At 47.5% G+C, this 15,315-nt stretch overlaps 1 protein-coding gene across 1 annotated transcript; it reads left to right on the top strand.

Annotated features, from left to right (window-relative positions):
* The first annotated feature begins 345 nt into the window (after positions 1-345).
* On the top strand, positions 346-14,490 carry LOC146356030 (uncharacterized). Its single transcript, XM_084831257.1, has 4 exons — positions 346-459; positions 7,020-7,830; positions 7,971-8,070; positions 10,492-14,490. Exons 1-4 carry the CDS (start codon positions 377-379, stop codon positions 12,450-12,452), a joined length of 2,955 nt encoding a protein of 984 aa, XP_084687383.1. The 5' UTR covers positions 346-376; the 3' UTR covers positions 12,453-14,490.
* The last annotated feature ends 825 nt before the right edge of the window (positions 14,491-15,315 follow it).

The raw sequence follows: 15,315 nt of genomic DNA, 5'->3' as shown, positions 1-15,315 counted from the left end.
TGTAGCACTTTAAGATTGACACATTTGTTCTGGCATGACCTTTCGTGTGTCTCTAAATCTGGCAATTTGAGATGGTTGGAGTGGACATTGTCCATGAAAGCTTATGCCAGAATACATCTGTCAGTCTTTAGGGTGCCACAAGTCTCTTTGTTGTTGTTTGCTGCAAGGGATCGACAGGGCACGCCTAAAGTGTGGCTTGTGTTTTATGCTCCTTTCACGATAGTGCATTTAAGAGTTAAAGCTATAGAGCATGGCTTCCTAGACCATGCCAAAGGAACATGTGGGAGGGAGGTTGTAAATACCTAAGGTCACTTCCTAGTCAACCCTGCCCTGCCTAGAGAGGAATAAAAGGTACCTTTTGAATTCCCTAAAGCTTATGCGCTGGGTGTGCATTGGTGCATTCCCCCAGAGCCAGAGGCCTTTCCTGCAGATCTCAAGGGTGCAGCATGAACTGATGAGGTTGGTTGGCTCAATTTTCTTGATTTGGCCGTTTGGTAGACATGGAAAGAGCAAAGGGTTCGGACAGACAGAAGATGGGAGGTGCATGTAGCTCTGTCTTATCCAGAATGGGCTCACCATTTTATCTATCCTTATCAATCTAGTTTATTTATGGCTTGTCCTAGTAGCAGAATTGGATTGCCAACTGACTGTGTAAAAAGGCAATGCATAAAACCGGTCAAGCCTGTTCCTGTGTGTCTTTGGCAATAGTTCAGCATCAGAAGGTGAAGCTTTTTGTGGCGTGAGCACCTGCTAAGGTTTGCACTCCACCCACTGCTGTTGAAGGCAGAGGAGCGGGGCTCCATAAAAGGAGCTGGCAGCCTAACGGCGCTGTCACTCTCAGACCCGAATCCCTGCAGAGCAGAGCGGTGGCAATCACAACATTTCGTTTCTGTGTTGCACCAAGTTGGGGGGGGGGGGGAGTTTGTGTTTCTGTGCTTGCAGCCAGTGGTGGAATGGGGCGTTTTGAAATGATTGATGACAACCTTGGACTCGAGCAGTGCCGGCCCTGGGCTTCGGGGAGCCCTTGGGCGAGGCACCCTCAGTGGGCCCCCTCCCCCAGGGATGCCGCCTTCTCACCGCACTGCTCCTTCTCTTTTTCATCATGGCTCCCACTTGCTTGCTTGACAGGCAGACAGCCAGGGAGCACGCAGGCCATGGCATCTGCCTCTCCTCCCCCTTCCTTCTCACTGCCACCGTTGTCCGGGCCGGAGCGAAAAGCAGGCGAACAAGCAGGTCGCAGTGGTGAAGAGGAGGAGGAGCAACTCCAGGGGGCTGTTGTCAGTGAGGCCCTGCTGGGGTGTGGCCCTCGGCAGGTGCCTGACCAGACCTACCCTTGACGCTGGCCCTGTAGTAAACATAAGGACACAAGCAGAGCCCTGCTGAGTCAGACCGAGGGTCCACCTAGTCCAGCATTCTGTTCACACAGTGGCCGACCAGCTGTCAACCAGGGACCCACAAGCAGGACAGGAGCGCAAAAGAGCAAGGGACTCTTGCTTGTGTGTGTGTGTTTGTATATAGAATCAACACAGCGCCCTGCATTTCTAGACTCTTTTTGGGAGTGTGGCCATCATGCTGTCATGGTGAGCTCAAATTTCAGCTCGAAATTCCAAAACTCACAATCAGGCAATCAGGCAAAAATGTGGACAAGCTTTCGAGATCTTGAGATCTCTTCATCAGGCAAAGGGGCGGAGAGTCTCAAAGAGAGAGAGTCTCAAAGAGAGTCTCAAAGGGAGAGACTGACGTGGTATTGAAATCTCTTTGTTGTTGTTGTTCAGTCGTTCAGTTGTGTCCGACTCTTCGTGACCCCATGGACCACAGCATGCCAGGCCTTCCTGTCCTGCGTTCTCTCCCGGAGCGTGCTCAAGTTCATATTCATTGCATCAGTGATGCTATCTAGCCATCTCATCCTCTGCCGTCCCCTTCTCCTTTTGCCTTCAGTCTTTCCCAGCATCAGGGTCTTTTCCAGAGAGTTTGCTGTTCGCATTAGGTGGCCAAAATATTTGAGATTCAGCTTCAGTATCTGTCCTTCCAATGAGCACTCAGGGTTGATTTCCTTTTGGATGGACTGATTTGACCTCCTTGCAGTCCAGGGGACTCGTAAGAGTCTTCTCCAGCACCACAGTTCGAAAGCATCAATTCTTCGGCGCTCAGCCTTCCTTATAGTCCAGCTCTCACAGCCATACGTTACTACTGGGAAAACCATAGCTTTGATCTCATTTCAGAGTTTACAACAATAACACTGTCTAAGGTCTGTTGGAGGGGGGGCGGTCAGGGGTGGAATCGAACCAGAAAAAAAAGAGAGAGAATCTTTGACTTCAGAAAGCTAGCCTGTACCATCTCCTGCCCCTCCTTCTCACCACCTCCGTTGTATGGGCCAGAGCGAGAGTCAGGCTGCAATGGGGAAGAGGAGGAGCAACTCCAGGGGGCTCCGGTCCGTGGGCCCCTGCTGGGTTGGGCCCTTGGCAGGTGCCCGACCAGGCGTACCCTTGACACCAGGACTGCATGGAGGCATTGTCCTCCCTCTCCTATCAGCAAGGAGGCCGTGGCGTCTCCTGCTCCTCCTTCTCACCACCACCGTTGTCTGAGCAAGAAGCAGGTGAAGAAGCCATTTGCATCGGTGAAAAGGAGACGCAGCTCCAGGGGGCTCCAAGTAACTGGCTTTCTGATGATCTGACCTGATGCACGGATACGATCGACAAAATCTAGGAGAATGGACAGTTAGCGTATCGGTCAGAAACCCTTTTCCAAACATGAAAAGCAGAGGTCCTGGAAAATATAACTTTATTTTCAATACTGCTGATTAATTTTGCATTGTCTTGTTTTATTGTTCTATTTAGTGCTGTTTTGAAGCCATTACATTTAATTTTATGTTCACCACTTTGATACTTCTGTAGAAAGCTGCATATAGATTTGAGTGGTTAAGACGCTGAACTGCAGACCAGAAGGTCGGCAGGGCAGCAGTTCGAGACCCGAGTGCCGCGTGACGGAGTGAGCTCCCGTCTTCAGTCCCAGCTCCTGCCAACCTAGCAGTTCGAAAGCAAGAAATTGCAAGTAGATAAATAGGTACCGCCTCGGCGGGAAAGGTAATAGCGTTCCGTGCACCTCGGTGTTGAGTCATGCCGGCCACATGACCACGGAAGCTTCTTCGGACAGCGCTGGCTCTTCGGCTTAGAAACAGGGATGAGCACCACACCCTAGAGTCGGACACGACTGGTTGGGGACACCTTTACCTTTTTAATAAATAAAATAAATAAATAATACAGCTTTGTTGAAAATGAAGTTATATTCCCCCCCATCTTGTGGTGGATGCTTTCTAGTTTGTCATCACTCATCAATATCCATTTCCTCCCAGCTCCTATCAGGATTACAGCTAAGCTCAGAGGGAACATGGAAGCTTGAGGGAGTGGCAGGTGGCATCAGCGTCCCTGCTAATAAAGATGTCCCAGTGCTTCAACCCTGTGAACCCTGGGTCCACTACAATCCTGCAGTGTATGTGGTTCTCCCTCTGCTCTGCTGCTATGGTGCAACCACACGTAGGGCATCTCTACACCAGCCTAAAATCCTGCATTTAAAACAGGGCTTTCTGCTTCCATTCTAAATGCAGGATCACAATGACTCACTTTTTCATGTGCTTCCTTTCCCCCCTCCCCTTCCCCCTCCTTCTCCCTGTATCTGAGTCTTCCATTATCTTTCATTGATCTCGCTTCTCTTCTCACCGCTTTTACTCGATTTATGGAGGAAACTGAAGGAACACAACGGGGTAATTTGATAGCTCATTATCTGCAATCTATTTAAAAATGGAACAAAGGGCAATTAGTGCAGGAGACACCTTGAATGGACGTCACCAGATGGTCAATATCGAAATCAGATTGATTATGCCCTTTGCAGCCAAAGATGGAGAAGCTCCATACAGTCAGTAAAAACAAGACCTGGAGCTGACTGTGGCTCAGATCATGAGCTGCTTCTTGCAAAATTTCGGCTTAAATTGAAGAACGTCGGGAAAACCACTAAACCGTTCAGGTATGACCTAAATCATATCCCTGATGAATATACAGTGGAGGTGAGGAATAGATTTCAGGGATTAGACCTGATAGACAGAGTGCCTGAGGAAATATGGACGGAGGTCCATAACATTGTTCAGGAGGCAGCAACGAAATCCGTCCCAAAGAAAAAGAAATGCAAGAAAGCCAAGTGGCTGTCTGATGAGGCTTTACAAGTAGCTCACGAAAGAAGGGAAGCGAAAAGCAAGGGAGAAAGGGGAAGATATACCCAACTGAATGCAGAGTTCCAGAGAATAGCAAGGAGAGACAAGAAGGCCTTCTTAAATGAACAATGCAAAGAAATCGAGGAAAACAACAGAATGGGAAAGACTAGAGATCTCTTCAAGAAAATTGGAGATCTCAAGGGAACGTTTTGTGCAAAGATGGGCATGATAAAGGACAAAGAAGGCAGGGACCTAACAGAAGCAGATGAGATTAAGAAGAGGTGGCAAGAATACACAGAAGAACTATACAGGAAAGATCTGAATGTCCCTGATAGCCATGATAGTGCGGTCACTGAACTTGAGCCGGACATCCTAGAGAGTGAAGTCAAGTGGGCCTTAGGAAGCATTAGTAGCAACAAAGCTAGCGGATTTGACAGTATTCCAGCCGAGCTATTTAAAATCCTAAAAGATGATGCTGTTAAAGTGCTGCATTCAATATGCCAACAAATCTGGAACACTCAACAGTGGCCACAAGACTGGAAAAGGTCAGTTTACATTCCAATTCCAAAGAAGGGCAACGCCAAAGAGTGTTCAAACTACCGCACAATTGCGCTCATTTCACATGCCAGCAAGGTGATGCTCAAAATCCTACAAGCTAGGCTTCAGCAGTATGCGAACCGAGAACTACCGGAAGTACAAGCTGGGTTTAGAAGAGGCAGAGGAACTAGAGATCAAATCGCCAACATTCGCTGCATCATGGAGAAAGCAAGAGAATTCCAGAAAAACGTCTATTTCTGCTTCATTGACTACGCTAAAGCCTTTGATTGTGTGGATCACAACAAACTGTGGCAAATTCTTAAAGTGATGGGAGTACCAGACCACCTTACCTGTCTCCTGAGAAACCTGTGTGAGGGTCAAGAAGCAACAGTAAGAACCAGAAATGGAACAACCGCGTGGTTCAAAATTGGGAAAGGAGTACGACAAGGCTGCATATTGTCACCCTGCTTATTTAACTTATATGCAGAGTACATCATGAGAAATGCCGGGTTGGATGAATCAGAGATCGGAATTAAGATTGCCAGGAGAATTATCAACAACCTCCGATATGCAGACGATACCACCCTAATGGCAGAAAGCGAAGAGGATCTCAAGAGCCTCTTGTTGAGGGTGAAAGAGGAGAGTGCAAAAGCTGGTTTGAAACTCAACATTAAAAAAACGAAGATCATGGCATCTGGCCCTATCACTTCCTGGCATATAGAAGGGGAAGAAATGGAAGCAGTGACAGATTTTACTTTCTTGGGCTCCAAGATCACCTCAGACGATGACTGTAGCCATGAAATTAAAAGACGCTTGCTCCTTGGGAGGAAAGCTATGGCAAACCTAGACAGCATAGTAAGAAGCAGAGACATCACCTTGCCGACAAAGGTCCGTCTAATCAAAGCTATGGTTTTCCCAGTAGTAATGTATGGCTGTGAGAGCTGGACTATAAGGAAGGCTGAGCGCCGAAGAATTGATGCTTTCAAACTGTGGTGCTGGAGAAGACTCTTACGAGTCCCCTGGACTGCAAGGAGGTCAAATCAGTCCATCCTAAAGGAAATCAACCCTGAGTGCTCATTGGAAGGACAGATACTGAAGCTGAAGCTCCAATATTTTGGCCACCTAATGCGAAGAGAAAACTCCCTGGAAAAGACCCTGATGCTGGGAAAGACTGAAGGCAAAAGGAGAAGGGGATGGCAGAGGATGAGATGGCTAGATAGCATCACGGATGCAATGAATATGAACTTGAGCACGCTCCGGGAGAGAGCGCAGGACAGGAAGGCCTGGCGTGCTATGGTCCATGGGGTCACGAAGAGTCGGACACGACTGAACGACTGAACAACAACAACACCTTGAATGATCACGGCGTCATGTAAAGACTTCCATGAAGGAGCAATCTCAGTTGCAGGATAAAAGCTCAGTGTGAAGAGAGCCTTAGATACTGTGTACAGTTCTGCTAACTACACCTAAAAAAAGAGATTAAAGAGTTGGGAAAAGTGCAGACAAGGGCAACTAAAATGATCGAGGGGCTGGAGCAACTCCCCTATGAAGGAAGGTTACAACAGCTGGGATTGTTTAGCTTAGGGGGGAAAAAGGCAAAGAAGGGGAGACATGATGGAGGCGTACAAAATTATGTGTGGTGTGAAGAATGTGGATAGGGAGACATTTTTCTCCCTCTGTCATAATCCTAGAACCCAAAGGGGCCATCCGAAGAGGCTGATTGGTGGGAGGTTCAGGATAGATCAAAGGACGGACTTTTTCACACAGCGCAGAGTCAAACTATGGCATTCGCTACCACAGGATGTATTGATGGCCACTGATCTGGATGGCTTTAAAAGGGGGTTGGACAAATTCCTGGAGGAGAAGGCTATCAACGGCTACTAGTCCTCCTGATGGCTATGTGTTACCTCCAGTATCAGAGGAAGTAGTCTATGTACACCAGTTGCTGGGGAACATGGGTGGGAAGGTGCTGTTGCACTCATGTCCTGCTTGTGGGTTCCTGGTCGACAGCTGGTTGGCCACTGTGTGACCAGAATGCTGGACAAGATGGACCCTTGGTCTGATCCAGCAGGGCTCTTCTTATGTTCTTATGTTATCCTCGCAACAACCCTGGCAAGGTAGGTTAGGATGAGAGAGCAACTGGCACTGAGCTTAAGATTTGAACGTAGACCTCCTTGGTTCTAATCCAAAACTTATTTTCACCCTTTCCCTTCCCCCTTTGAAAGATCCCTGAAGCCGAATGCTTAACTCTCTATATTTCTCTACCTGCTCTCTCCAGCAGAGAAAAATATTACCCTTCAGTACGAATGGATGCAAAGCAAGAAGAAGTCTCAACCCCCATTTTCCAGCGCCAGGCAGTGAGTCCAGATATCAAAATGGAGGAGCACGAATCTCCTTGCCCCAAACCAGAGGCACAAGTAACAGAAACGTCCCCTTACATTGTCCAAGTGGGAACCATTGGGCAGTTCTTTGGACAGACAGTGCCACAAGTTAAAAGGGAGCCAGAGGAAGAATTGGCACCACTCTGGGACGCCCAGTGGAAGACTTTCCTCACGGCCGTTCAGGCACCGTATTCTACAAGGGGAAACCCTCAGCTGGCAGAGACATTGCTGTGGGGTAGCCTAAGCGTTCCCATGGGCTCCTTTGAGGAAAGGGTTGAGGCCAACCAGAGGCCTAGAGGAGGTAGGTCAACATCATGCCAGCTGGCCCTCAGTGAAGGGACAGAGCAGGCCCGAAGCAGGCCAGACTCTAGGGCTCCAGGGGATTGTGGGAAAGTGAAGGAGGAGATGGACAACGAGGGTGCTGTGGGCGGAGAGCCGCCTTGCCAACGCTTCAGGCAGTTTCTCTACCAGGAGGCTGAGGGGCCCCAAGAGGTTTGCTGCCAACTCCGGGACCTTTGCCACCAGTGGCTGAAGCCGGACAGGCATACGAAGGAACAGATCTTGGAGCTGGTGATCCTGGAGCAGTTTGTGACTGTCCTGCCCCCAGAGATGCAGAGCTGGGTCAGGGAAAGGGAGCCGGAAACCTGCACCCAAGCAGTGGCCCTGGCGGAGGACTTCTTGCTGAGGAAGCAAGAGGCTGAGAGACAGGTGAGAGCATCTCTTCTGGATAGCCGAGAGAGAGAAAAGAAACACAGCCTTGAGCTTGGGAGCCAGAAACCTTTCTTGAGGTTATTCTCTCACTTTGCTTGTTTGCTTCACCTTCAGAATATGCTGTTCTGGTGTTTCAGGTGCTGGGCGTGTCCCCCCAGGGAGCTTTGTCACAAAATCCAGCGTGGCACCTTGGTGGAGAGGATAAGGAGAAGAGCAAAGGGGATGCCAACACAGTGGGTAAGGTGTCACAGAGCCAGCCCAACCCTTGGGTAGAGGTATGGGTGTCATGAAAGGGCAGCAAAGTCTTAGTTACTTCATTTATTATTATTACTATTTGTGACAAAGTAAACCTCCCACCATCCATTATCCCTGGAAAGATATTTAGCAAAGAACATCGCTGGACAGCTGCAGTATCTGTTTGTATAACCTAGGGGTCTTGAACCTCTTTCAGCCAGAGGGCCAAATTCCCTTGGGCTGAAAGAGGGAATGCACTCCAGGGGCTGCATTCCGGGGGTGGGTGGGGCCAAAGGCAAGAGGGGCGGGGCCAAAAGCACATTTAAGCATAACGCTCCTACTGCCAGGAACTAAGCCTTAGGAGAGGCATTTCAACCTTTGAGAAGGGGGGGGGGCAAAGCCATGAAACCACCAAACAATCGGCAGTTGAGGGGAGCAGGGGGGCTGGGGAAGGGTGTGTGGCCACCTGGGGAACCCCAAAGGTCTGGGTTGTCTTGCCTAGTCTGGCACTGGCATGTTTCGTGCTTGGCAAATACATTAACTTTGTTCATTATGAGTTTAAAGGAAGCTTTGAGCATTTCTATACCAGCCTAAAATCCCACAACTTTACCAGGGCTGTCTGCTTCTGTTTTAAATGCAGGATCACACTTCTCTTCCTCCCTCTTTCCCCTTTATCTGCATGTTCTATATCTTTCATTAAACAGCCACTAGATGGCGCTGTGGTCTCGCGCCCCTCATTGCGCAACTTCCTCTTTTCACGAGGGAACTCAGCGCGCTGTAATTTGATAGCTCATTATCTCTGATCTTTAAAGAAATGGGATAAAGGTAATTTAGTGCGGAAGACACCCTGGAGGTTGATGGCGTCGTGTTAAGGACCCACAGACATCTGTGAGTAAGCAATCTCAGTTGCAGGATAAAAGCCCTGTGTAGAGAAACCCTGTGAATAGGCTATCCTCCACACATAAACAAATGTAAGTCAGCCTTCTCACATGGGCAGGATATTAAAAAAACATGTGAGTGGTGGTGGCCCTACCTCTGAGGAATCTAGACAAAAGAGTGCCTTGCAGCCTGTCCTACCTCGCAGGGTTAGAGCTGCAGAGACACAGGTGTGTCACATCGTTGTTATTACTACTGCTATTTATTAGTATTGTCAGGGAGCGGGAGAGAAAAAGCTTCTTGGTTTTATCTGATGCTCCTGTCTTTGTTTTTATGATATTGTGTGTGTGTGTGGGGGGGGGGGGGCAGTATCCAAGCAGGCCGTTGTGCAAGCGGGGGCCACCACTAATTCCGTTCCACTAGCAGCGCCCATCACTGCATGTGCAACGGGAATGTAGCACTTCCTCTAGGAACTGGAAACGAGTGGAAACGCTCATGTCTGGAATGGGGTAGCTCCTCTTGAAGCTCACAGAAGGTTGCTCTGCGGACCTGTCCCGATCCAGAAACGAGCATTTCTGCTTGTTTGGGGGCTTGCTAAAGGAAGTGCTAAATCCCTGTGGCATGACAGAATCAGCAGTGAGCCCTGCTTGTGGAATGGTCCGCTTGAATACTGCTTTTATTTATTTATTTATTTATTTATTTATTTATTTATTGCAATTATATCCCGCCTTTTTTCCTCTTGCAAGAACCCAAGGTGGCTTACATTATCCTCCTCTCTGTTTTATCCTCACAACAACAACCCTGTGAGGTGGGTCGGGCTGAGAGTCTGTGACTGGCCCAAAGTCACCCAGTGAGCTTCCATGGCCAAGTGGGGACTAGAACCCGGATCTCCCAGTGCATAAGCACCAGAAGGGTGGAATATCAATTTTGTATAGAATTGTATGTAAAAATAAATAAATAAAATTGTATGTATAAATAAAAATAATTACTGTGCTAGATGAGTGGATGGCCTTACTCCAGAGAAAGCAGCTTTGTGATGTTTGCTTAAGGAAAGGGGCCCTGTGGATGCTTTGCATGTAGAAGGACCTGGGTTCGATCCCATTCCAAAGGTGCCCACCAACCCCTATTTTTGAAGCATTCGTTTACAGTGAGAAATTCCTTTGTCGTCCCTTCCCTGTCTGTAAATGGGTGGCATCCTTTTGGGCCTGTGCCCTTGTGGGAGCCACCGCTCCTGCATCGGGGCTTCCCGCTTCACAGAAGGGAGCTCCGCTGATCTTTCCCGATCCGGAAATGAGCGTTTCTGCTTGTTTCTGGGGTTATTTTTAGAAGTGTGAAAGCCCCATCGCATGAGCGGTCACTCCCCTGAGCGCAACAGAACCAGCGGAGGCAGAGCGGCAACGTTGGATGCTGCCCATGGCTTGCATTTTAGAAATGTTTAAAATGATGGTTTAATTTTGTTTTAAATAAAGAGAAATAAGAGAAGTGGGGTATAAGTAGTTAAACTAAAAAATAAACAAACATTAATTGGATCATTTTTTCCCCTTCCAGAAAACAATGGACCAATGATCAGAGGTGAGGAGGTTACTAAATTGAAAAGCCCTGGGCCCATGGATCCACTGGGAAAAAACAAAGGCATTTCTAGATTGTATGGGGTAGAAGTGTGCTGTGATGCCTTGCCCAGACCAAAGGCATCACAAGAAATTACTCCAGAGGTAACAGAAGGACACCCTGCAGGAGGGAGCGTGTATGTTTGCACGGATTGTGGGAAAGAATTCTGCAAGAGATCTAGCCTTGCAAGCCACAAAAGAAGAACCCACAAAGGTGGGAAGCTGCATAAGTGTACCATTTGTGGAGGTAGCTTCTGTCAGCACTTGGATCCCATTAAGCATCAGAGAATCCACACAGGAGAGAAAACATACAAATGTTCCATCTGTGAGAAAAGCTTCAGCCACAGATCGAATCTGGTTGCACATAAAAGATCCCACACAGGAGAGAAGCCATATCGGTGCTCTTTTTGTGAGAGAAGCTTCTGTCAGAGCTCAGGTCTCATTAGCCACGAGAGAACCCACACAGGCGTGAAGCCATATAAGTGCTCCGAGTGTGGAAGTAGCTTTAGCCATCACTCCGATCTCATTAAACATGAGAGGATCCACACAGGGGAGAAACCATATCAATGCTCCCTGTGTGGCAAAACCTTCAGCCAACAATCGAGTGTTACGGTCCATGAAAGGACTCACACGAGGGAAAAGCCGTATCATTGCTCTCTGTGCGGGAAAAGCTTTGGTCAGCAATCAAGTCTTAGGGTCCATGAAAGATCCCACACAAGTGAGAAGCCTTATCAGTGTTCTGAGTGTGGAAATAGCTTTTGTCAGCGCTCAGATCTCAGCAAACACAAGAGAATCCACACAGGAAGCAAACCACATAAATGTTCCGTGTGTGGGAAAAGCTTCCGTCAGAAATCACAACTTACAATCCATGAAAAGCGTCACACTGGGGAGAAGCCCTACCGATGTCTTCACAATGGGCAGACTTTCTGCCAGCACCCAGATTGCAAGCAACGGCAAGCCATTCCCACGGAAAAACCATTCAAATGTTCCACATGTGAGAGAAGCTTCCTTGTCCGATCCAGCCTCATTTCACACGAGAGATCTCACACGGAAGAGAAGCCATTTAAATGCTCGGATTGTGGGAAAAGTTTTCATCGGAGTTCTGATTTCATGAAGCACCAGAGAATCCACACAGGGGAGAAACCATATACATGCTCTCAGTGTGAGAAAAGCTTCAGTGACAAATCGAATCTTATTGTACATGAAAGATCCCATACTGGAGAAAAGCCATTTAAATGCTCCCATTGTGGGACTTGCTTCTTTCGGAAGCAAGACCTCATGAAACACCAGAGAATCCACACAGGAGAGAAGCCCTACAAATGCTCCATGTGTGAGAAAACTTTCAGCCGGAGATCAACTCTTCTTGTGCATGAAAAATTCCACAGGGGAGTGAGACCACATAAGTGCCCTGACTGTGGTAGTGGGTTCCGTCGGAAGTCAGAGCTTGTTGAACACAAGAGGAGGCACACAGGGGAGAAACCATATAAATGCTCTGTGTGTGGGAAGAGCTACCATCAGCGATCCAATCTTGTTGTGCATGAAAGGTCTCACACAGGAGAGAAGCCGTTTAAGTGCGGTTATTGCCAAGCTGGCTTCTCTCGGAACTCTGATCTCAGGAAGCACCAGAGAATCCACACCGGAGAGAAACCGTACCTGTGCTCCTTGTGTGAGAAAAGCTTCAGTGACAAATCGAACCTTACTGTACATCTAAGATCTCACACTGGAGAGAAGCCATTTAAGTGTGGTTATTGTGAGGCTGGCTTCTCCCGGAATGCAGATCTTAGTAAGCACCAGAGAATACACACAGGAGAGAAAGCATACCGCTGCTCCTTATGCGAGAAAAGCTTCGGTGATAAATCAGACTTTACGGTACATATAGGATCTCACACCAACACCACTTAAGTGCTGTTATTGTGAGGCTGGCTTCTCTTGAAAGGTAGATCTCAGTAAGCTCCAGACAATGCTAGTCTGCTTTTAAGGACTTTATCTGAAATGGCTGTCTTGTTGTTTCTATTTTTCTAGTGTGGTATTATTTTTTGTTGCAGTACTGAAATCTGATTAGGATGAAGGGAGGTATATAAACAATAATAAATAGGATCCCTACCGAAAAGAACCATACCATTGCTCTTGTATGACAAAAACGTGCATGGCAAATCAAACCTCACTGTACATATGAGACCGCACTTTGGAGAAAAGCCATTTCAGGGCTCTGATTGTAGGCAGCACATCTGTTGGCACACAGGTCTTGTTTAACTGAAAATTCACACTGGAGAAAAGCCACACAAACGTTCCACTCAGAACTTAACCCTTACCGTACATCTTGCTTGTAGGATACTCATAGGAGAGAAGCTCTACAGATGTTCTATATGTTGAGAAAAGCTTGAGTCAGAGCTAGGCTATAGGGGGCATGAAGGGGGCAACCTTTCAAAATGTTTGTGCCTATGAGCTACCATCTACTGTACTTGTAGTAGAATGAGGTGGCAGAGGTAGACCGTACCATCTCAAAACTGCAGGTAGGCGACTGTACAGCTGTGGACTGTACCACTTCAGACTTATGAGAGTGCTCCTCTGCATATAAAAACAGACCTCGCAAGCACAATCCTAGCACATCAGGGAGAGGGCTGGTTTAGTTTTCTGCTTGCAGAGAATTGTTAATGTAAGCATTCAAAATTGTGATTTTCCCCTCCCATCTGGTGTCTGAAGAGGTACAGTCCTTTCCGCCACCTCAGGACCCCTCGGCCTCCTTCCCATCCAGTTTTGCTGGACCTGTAAATCTACCTTAGAGCGAAACTCTGTCATCCCATCAAAGAAATGCCGCTAAAGAAAAACCGTATGAAAGGGTTTGTCTGCAGGAAAAGCTCTGGCCCCGCAAACTCCTCATTTGTAATCTGTATAAAATTTTAGATGTGTTTACAGCCTTATAAATGCTGTGAATGTAAGAAAAGTTTGCAAATATTTTTTGCAATTCACAGAGCAGAGTAAGCCCTGAACAATCCTTATTAACCCTGGGAACTTATTTTGAATGAAAAACAACAACAGGGATGACAAGTGGGACCTGCAACAAAATGTTGCTCTGTGCAGTGTTGCTGTTTAGGAATCCAGCTGCTGTTCTCATTGGGCTGTTTTGGGGGGATTCCCCCCTCCTTAGGGTTCTCCCGCCCCTCAAGATTTGTTGTACTTCTGTGAACATTGGGTTTCCCCCCAGCCTGCTGCGCCCTCCCTCTTGTGTGTGGTGCCATTTTGGCTACATAAACAACGGCACTCACACACTGAACATCGGAAATAGAGGGAACGGTAAGGTAGTAAATTTGCTCTGGTGTGTGTGTGTGTGTGTGTGTAAGTGAGCATACTGCTTTTATTGATTTTTCAGAAAATACAACATAATCAGGGAGGAAAAAAAGTGTGATGTAGTGGTTAGAGTGTTGGACTGGGAGTCGGGAGATCCAGGTTCTAGTCCCCACCTGGCCATGGAAGCTCACTGGGTGACTTTGGGCCAGTCACAGACTCTCAGCCCAACCTACCTCATAGGGTGGTTGTGAGGATAAAACGGAGAGGAGGAGGATTATGTATGCCACCTTGGGTTCCTTAAAGAGGAAAAACAGTGGAATATAAATGTAATAAATAAAATAAAAAGAAGGGGAGAGGAGAAAGGGAAAAAGAAGGCAGGGCAGGAAAGACTTGTGTTGCTAAGAGGCAACGGTTATTTTTAGGATTTGGAAAGAATAAACACACTAATGGGTGAAGGCTTATGATTTTATTAAGCAGGAGCAAATTAAGAGAGTAATTAAAGTAGAACACCGCAATGCAATGATTGCAGCAAGCAACTACAAAGCAAGAAAGCAAGGCTTAAGTCCCCACAGTCGCCAGGAATCTCATCAAACGGCAACGGAGGTGACTCCAATAATGGCCTGACACGTAGCACCTTTCCGGATAGGCCTGCATTGGGATCCCACCCTGGGACTGTCTCACACATTCATATATACTGTAATGTTCCTATTAATCCCACCCCTATGCTGGCCCTGAATGCCAATGACTTTGAGAACGTTTGGCAGTAAGCCAGCATAGATAACTCATCCCAGCTACTTTCCTACCAAGTGGCTTTTCTACTGGACTCTCAAGTTATTCAGTCTCAGAAAGAAGAATCATAGCTAACCACTAGAAGGGACAAGCCCAACTGGAAGTCTAGACATAGAACCATAGAATAGTAGGGTTGGAAGGGGCCTACAAGGCCATTGAGTCCAACCCCCTGCTCAATGCAGGAATCCAAGTCATAGTATCCCCAACAGATTGCTGTCCAGCCTTGTCTTGAATGCCTCCAGTGTGGGAGAGCCCACCACCTCCCTGGGTCATTGGTTACATTGTCGTCTTGCTCTAACAGTCAGGAAGTTTTTCCTGATGTTCAGCTGGAATCTGGCTTCCTGTCACTTGAGCCCATTCTTCCGTGTCCTGCACTCTGGGATGATCGAGAAGAGATCCTGGCCTTGCTCTCTGTGACAACCTTTTAAGTACTTGAAGAGCACTATCCTATCTCCCCTCAGTCTCATCTTCTCAAGGCTAAACATGCCCAATTCTTTGTTTCCAGTCTTTGTTGCCCTCCTCTGAACCCTCTCCAGCTTGTCTGCATCCTTCTTAAAGTGTGGTGCCCAGAACTGGACAGAGTATTCCAGATGAGGCCTAACCCGTGCTGAGCAGAGGGGAACTAGTGCTTCCCAGGATTTGGAAGTTATGCTTCTATTAATGCAGCCCAAAATAGCATTTGCCTTTT

This window comes from Heloderma suspectum, chromosome 2 (genome assembly GCF_057233095.1).
Source record: "Heloderma suspectum isolate Gila_16-S chromosome 2, 16-S_ref, whole genome shotgun sequence".
NCBI classification, from domain to species: domain Eukaryota; kingdom Metazoa; phylum Chordata; class Lepidosauria; order Squamata; family Helodermatidae; genus Heloderma; species Heloderma suspectum.
The sequence above is the reverse complement of the archived record's forward strand: the minus strand, read 5'-3'. Positions and strand labels throughout refer to the sequence as shown.